Source organism: Gregarina niphandrodes, assembly GCF_000223845.1.
Source record: "Gregarina niphandrodes unplaced genomic scaffold scaffold00050, whole genome shotgun sequence".
In the NCBI taxonomy this organism is placed as follows: Eukaryota; Apicomplexa; class Conoidasida; order Eugregarinorida; family Gregarinidae; genus Gregarina; species Gregarina niphandrodes.
Window position 1 is genome coordinate 38,866 of NW_011645817.1, and position 6,225 is coordinate 45,090.

Here is a 6,225-nt window from a genome sequence, read left to right on the forward strand (position 1 = left end):
GGCAGGGACGCAGTTGGCGGCAGGGACGCAGTTGGCGGCAGGGACGCCGACGCAGTCAGCAGCGCCGGAGACTGCTTTGAGTCTTGTGGAGCCGACAAGCGTGATGTACCGGAATCGTTGGTGTTTGAAGAAGGTCATTGCAGGGCATACGGGGTGGGTGCGCGCTCTGGACGTGGATGTGTCGAATGAGTGGTTTGTGAGTGGGGGTAATGACCGGTTGTTGAAGGTATGGGATTTGGCAAGTGGTGCGCTGCGCCTAACATTGACGGGACATGTGCACGCGATCCGTGGGCTAAAGGTGGACTCGCGGCACCCTTATGTAGTGAGTTGCAGTGAGGACCACGAGATCAAGTGTTGGGATTTGGAGCAGAACAAGGTGGTGCGTAACTACCACGGACATTTGAATGGTGTGTACACACTCGCACTGCACCCAACACTGGAGAACATCCTCGTCTCTGGCGGGCGCGACAAGACTGTGCGTGTGTGGGACTTGCGCACACGCGAAGAAGTCCACTGTCTGCGCGGGCATACAGACACAGTCTTTAGCGTACTCGCACAGGGCGTTGAACCACAGGTAGTCAGCGGCAGCGCTGACAAAACCGTGCGCTGCTGGGACCTACGCACCGGACGCTGTCGTGGGGTTCTTACACACCACTCTAAGTCTGTGCGCGCACTCCACGCACACCCAAGACTCTACGCCTTCCTCAGCGGCGCCGCAGACAGTCTCAAGGTCTGGCAAGGGGAACATGCCACCTACCAACGAGACCTCAGCCCTAACCATTCCATCATTAATACACTCGCCGTCAAAGATGACCCCGACAGCGCCATCGTCGTCGCAGGCGCCGACAACGGCTTCCTCCACTTCTACGACTTCAACTCCGGTCACATCTTCCAGTCACTTGAATCAAAACCCGTCCGCGGCTCACTACACGCCGAAGCCGGTATCCTCGCCGCCGTCTTCGACCAGTCCGAAACCAGGCTACTTACCGGCGAAGCAGACAAGACCATAAAGATCTGGCAACCACTTGAACAGGAGGTATAGCACCATCTAGACACACCTCTCTAGTTGGCAGGGGGCCAGTTGGCAGGGGGCCAGTTGGCAGGGGGCCAGTTGGCAGGGGGCCAGTTGGCAGGGGGCTAGTTGACATTGGCAAGTTGAGAAGATGGTCGTTCGTAAACGGGCACGCTGCCGCGATTGCCAGATGCGTTGGCAGCGGCGGCCGCGGCGTCAGCTTCGGCGGACTGAATTCGAAAACGTTTGAACATGAGATATCCGGTGGCGAGTAGGCCTACGAGTACGAGGCTAATGATGACGGGTACGACCCAACCGAGGTGTGATGGGTCTGGGTCGAGAGGGGCATCTTGGCTGCTTGTGAGATCGATAATTTGTTCCTTCGTCACGGCGTCGCAGTTTGAGAAAGTGAATACGGCGAGTGCCAGTTTGGTCGACGCGGCACACTCCTCAGGCGCAACGACGTAAATGCGTTCACTGAAGGCCGGTGCCGTCACGGTACAGTCCAACCCCTCCTCGGGTTTGGTCGCCCCTGTCCAGGCCAGGCTCAAGAATGTTGCCATCTGACCACAGGATGCTCCCTCCAGGTCGTAAGCGAATTTAGACCCGTCGTGCTCGACTAAAGCTACATTCAAATAAACACCTAACTTGAGCGCCAAGGTCCCTACCGGCAATACGGCCATGTGCACGTCTTTCTTGGTCGCCGTTCCGGCGTCGTCGCCACTGACATAGACCCAAAGCTTGGAGTCGGAGACGAAGTACTGAAACGCATGCTGATTAGAAGCGCCGAGACTGCCGCCAACAAGGATGCTAGTGCCGTTATAGAGACGCCCGATGGTGTCAGCACTCATAGAAGTGGTCGTCCACGCGTTAGTCGTAACCGAGCTGGAGTGTGCAGCAACAGGGAAACTTTCCTGGACTAGCGCGTAGTTGCCTTGAGCTAATGAGAGCAACGCCAGTGGATAACCGGGCACCGACTCCGTCTCCGCCACAGTCACCCATGAGGGGTTTCCACCGTGCAAAGTGAAAACCGGATTCGGCTTCGTCGCAGCACACTCCGTCGAGCTCCCTACTGCACCCACCCAAGAGGGAATGACAACCGAGGACCCCGACGTCTCCGTCAAATTAAACCCAGGACTCGACCCGCTGTATACTTGGTACAGCACCAACGGATCCCCCGTCAGCGTCTCCTTCGGCGTCGACGACGCGACTTTGATCACCGGCGCGCTCCCCACTGCCAATCCGGGAGCCTCCTGGTTTGCTGCTTGCCTGTCTACTTGACCCACTGACGTGTCTCCCAGTGACGTGTCTCCCACTGACGTGTCTCCCGCTGGCGTGTCTCCCGCTGGCGTGTCTCCGGCTGACGTGTCACTCAGTTGAACCACGGGGGTGTGCCCCCCGTTGCTTGTTGCCATCGTACCAATGGTGCGCACCTTACCGCCAGTTCCCGCCAGAGGCCCCTCCATAAAACGGCTTACCACAATCACCGTTTCTCCCAACTAGTCCCCCCCGATTCAACTCAGTCACCACCCAGTCCCAATGGCCATCGCTCATTTGCTGTGGCCCAATGGTTAAGTTAGTAGTTCTATTGGGGGGGCTCTGAAGCCCAACGGATATAGTCTAAGTATGTGGGGCAGTTCAACAACAGTCGGGCGGGTAAGGTCAACCACTTGTTGTCCAAGCATGTGGTGCCACTGCTCCATTGTCCAGGTTGCTGGATTGAGGGGGCCCATGAGGGGACTGTCGATGGCTAATGAGAACCATGTTCGGGATGCGTAAGGCTCTGGTATTTTGACGAAGCCGTTGAAGACGGGGCCGTTGAAGGTGCCGGTGTTGCTGAGCAGACCAGCCCCGTTGAAAATCGTCCTCGAGCCTCGGCCGAGGTCTACAGTCAGTCGAGGGGGCAGCGAAGAAGCCAGTCCCAGTTGCTCCAAGTTGCTGTTCAGCTGTCTGATAGGCCCGTTCATACCCAGCAGAAATTTTTCCGTCACGTCCTGGAGTGAGTCAAGTAATTCGTGCAGCCCTCTTTTTATAGAACGAATGTCCTTGAGGTTAATCTCCACTGTGGTCCAATCACCTAACAGCCCCGTGTCAACCCGCTGAGCGTCCCCACTCGGTTCCACGGCATTGGCCTCCTCCTCCAACGACAGGTCAGCCGTCGCGCTGGCGGACTCTTTAGAGGGAATCTTTTCAGAGTCACCGAGGTGCACCGCCTCGCGCCGGAATATAGGCCACTCTATGAAGTCCCTGTAGACGAATCGCTGGCCCCACGGATCGTCTGAAGGGACCTGGCCACGGACCTGGCCATCGACTTGGTCTCCAACCAGATCTCCGACAAGGTTTTTGGTGAGGTCTTCGGCCTGTTTTTCAGCTGAGAGGACCTGAATGGGCGTAGACTGACCACCCTGGAAAGAGGCAGACTGGTTATAGAGGTCCGCGCTCTGGCTGCAGGCCCACGGGAAGCTGCCCAGCAGAGCTGCCGGCAGACAGCGCATGCTTCGAGCTATCTACCTCCTCTCCGACCGGTAATACGCGATACTTCGGTGCAGCGGCAACGAAGCTCGTGCTTTCGTTCAAATTTCTTCGCGATGTTCCTCTGAACGAGCTCTATTGCTAGCGAACAGAGTGTGTCCGCGTTTGTATACCGCTCCGGACTGAAAACCGAGGTGCACCTGCTTGAAGAGCCTCAAGTACTTGTAGGCGTCCTCGGGACGCAGGGTCCAGGACGTCGAGCGACGCCGAGGTCGAGGCCAGGCGCGGCAAAAATCGTTCGCTAATTCCGGCCGCTTGAGTACTATCGATCCTTCTGACGGCAGTTTGTAGACTATCGTCTGGTGGAAAGGGTTCAGTACCTTGGAAAGGTCATTCCGTTGCCCTTGTATGTCCACAACCACCGTATCCTCCTGCGTCAGACCCGGTGCTGTCTGGTCAAGACCCGCTCGATGCAGGGCTTGGGCGACAGCAAAACCGTCGCACCGTTGAAGGGCATTCTGACGGTCATTCCCACCCAGGAAACTCTGCTCGAGGGAGGCTGTCGCGTCGGTAGCCAGGCAATCCCAGTACCGCTGCAGTGCCGCGTCAGCTTCTGACCAATCGACGAGCCGCGGCCGCTTTCGCAAATTAACGCTGCTTGGCCGCCACCGCTCGAGTGCGGACTGGATAGAATGCAGCAGCGAAGCAGGGCTCCTGTTAAACAGTGAAGCAGAACCCAGTAACGACGATACTCGCATACGATGATATAGCAACGGTTCTCGCCGAGCAAGCTAGCCGAGTTTAAGCAAATCTATCTGGTGCCTTAGTCCGTCTGGCGGCTTAGTCTTTCGAGTAGCTATTCTGAAACGGCTCGAGTGGTCTTAGTATCCAACAGCACACGCGTGTGCGAGGGCCCCAGAGCGGGGAAACAATTACCTGTGTTCATTGTCCACTTTTTGCTCGTCATTGGTGCCTGCGGATTGGCGGCCGAGGGTGCACTGGAAGTTGACTGCTACTCCCCAGTGGTCGCTGCAAAAGAGGCTCTTGCCACCGGGGAGTCCCATGTCCCCTATCCTTTGGGTCCCGACTAGCGCCATTTGGTTGGGATAGCAGGCAGCGTTTTTTCCGTTTTGTATGTAGACTCGGTCGAAGCGGAGCGCCGCTTTGTTACAGGGCCCAAGGTTGTCGTTTCGTCGCATGTCCCAGGTGTACCGGGTCTCGTTCTGCGACCCCAGCAGCTCCCAGACATCGCTGGGTCGCCGAGCGGCCTGGTCGCCTTGGCCGTAGTGCATTCGCTTCAGCTCCGAGTCACGGGCGTTGAAGTCCCCTCCAACAATTACGGAGTACGACCTCTCCACAATGGCGCTTGTCCCCACACTCCGGTCATAGGCATCAAGCTCATTGTTCATGAAATTGAACACTTGTTTATGTTGACTTATTCGCTCTTCCGCGGACGGCTTGAGGCTTTCAAGGTGTGTGCTACCGAAGGTATATAGGTCTTGGCCAGTCGTGAGCCCTTTAGCCCTCACCCTTTGGAACAGCAAGTGCCGTCCCATCTGTGTCTGGGGATAGAACAAAGCCACGGACTCGTCCACCAGATCCCAGTGATACTTGCTCAGCAAGATAACGTTGTAGTATCCATGTGCCTTTGGAGACTTTGTCGCTAACGGTGGCGCAGTCGGTGTTATCAAATGGTAGGGACCGGAGAGGTAACGCTTGATGATTTCATAACTCAGATCCACAACCTCCTGTAATAGGCACACGGCTGGCTTTCGGGAACGCACTTGGTCTATAAAATATAATGTTCGACCTGCCAACCCTTCCTCAGAAATACCATCCAGATTCCAACTAACCAATGTGAAGCTAAACTCATCTACTGTCCCAAATGTAGGCAGCTCCAACACCGACTCCGCACCACTCGCTTCCACTTCGACCGCGCCTCGAGGGTCCATCCCTCTCACGCTAACTCGTTTTTTAGGCGTCATTTTAACCCTCTGCCGCACCCCATCGCTCATGTACTCCGCCGTCTCTCCACTTCCTTCGTTCCCATGCAATCCTCCGCTCGCCCAGCCCTTTGCGTAGGAAGCTACTTGAAGTACTGTGCAGCAAATTATCAAGACTTCATTCAGCGTGAAGATGGCCAGGCCAATAACGACCGGTGACGAACCGCTATCCACTGATGTGCCAGTGGCTGAAGGGCCAGTGGCTGAAGGGCCTGTGGCTGCCGAAGGGCCTGTGGCTGAAGGGCCTGTGGCTGCCGAAGGGCCTGTGGCTGAAGGGCCTGTGGCTGCCGAAGGGCCTGTGGCTGCTGAAGGGCCCTCTCCTGACGCTGTCTTCGCTCGTTTGGCAAGACCGCCTGTGGCAGCTTCCCTGTCCGTTCCATGTGCTCGGGTCTGGTACAAGGCGTTAGGAACTGGTACAATGGACCGAGGTTGGAATCGGGGTTGGGACCGGGGTGGTTTGTGATAGAGGTGCTCGCTGGAGAGGTTTTCGTCGGAATGGTTTTCGCCGGGGTTGGTTCCCGGCCCTTCGTCCTGGGCCGGGTTGTGCCCTGTGGCGTTCGTTTCCTGGCTTGCTTCCCGGGCTTTCTGAGCAAGCCACGCCGCGTGCCGGCGCTTGGCGTGTTCCTCCATTTTTCGCGATGGATTTCTCCGCATTGCTGAGCCAGCTCGGCGGCTCCGGTGGCATGCCCGGAGGAGGACTCCTGCCCGGCGTGGGAGCCGCCGGCGGGCCCCCGAACC

General features: G+C 57.3%; 5 protein-coding genes across 5 annotated transcripts; 1 reads left to right on the forward strand and 4 right to left on the reverse strand.

Moving 5' to 3' along the window:
• Positions 1–103: 103 nt before the first annotated feature.
• On the forward strand, positions 104–1,042 carry GNI_162340 (pre-mRNA-splicing factor prp46; the record flags this gene model as incomplete). Its single annotated transcript, XM_011134772.1, has 1 exon — positions 104–1,042. The coding sequence occupies one exon, from the start codon at positions 104–106 to the stop codon at positions 1,040–1,042; it is 939 nt and encodes a 312-aa protein (XP_011133074.1).
• Positions 1,043–1,137: 95 nt separating this feature from the next.
• Positions 1,138–2,478, reverse strand: GNI_162350 (putative transmembrane protein; the record flags this gene model as incomplete). Its single annotated transcript, XM_011134773.1, has 1 exon — positions 1,138–2,478. The coding sequence occupies one exon, from the start codon at positions 2,476–2,478 to the stop codon at positions 1,138–1,140; it is 1,341 nt and encodes a 446-aa protein (XP_011133075.1).
• Positions 2,479–2,583: 105 nt separating this feature from the next.
• Positions 2,584–3,507, reverse strand: GNI_162360 (hypothetical protein; the record flags this gene model as incomplete). The annotated part of the gene is made up of 1 exon (XM_011134774.1): positions 2,584–3,507. One exon carries the CDS (start codon positions 3,505–3,507, stop codon positions 2,584–2,586), a length of 924 nt encoding a protein of 307 aa, XP_011133076.1.
• Positions 3,508–3,585: 78 nt separating this feature from the next.
• GNI_162370 (hypothetical protein) lies at positions 3,586–4,242 on the reverse strand (the record flags this gene model as incomplete). The annotated part of the gene is made up of 1 exon (XM_011134775.1): positions 3,586–4,242. One exon carries the CDS (start codon positions 4,240–4,242, stop codon positions 3,586–3,588), a length of 657 nt encoding a protein of 218 aa, XP_011133077.1.
• Positions 4,243–4,416: 174 nt separating this feature from the next.
• Positions 4,417–6,117, reverse strand: GNI_162380 (endonuclease/exonuclease/phosphatase family protein; the record flags this gene model as incomplete). The annotated part of the gene is made up of 1 exon (XM_011134776.1): positions 4,417–6,117. The coding sequence occupies one exon, from the start codon at positions 6,115–6,117 to the stop codon at positions 4,417–4,419; it is 1,701 nt and encodes a 566-aa protein (XP_011133078.1).
• Between the last annotated feature and the right edge of the window lie 108 nt (positions 6,118–6,225).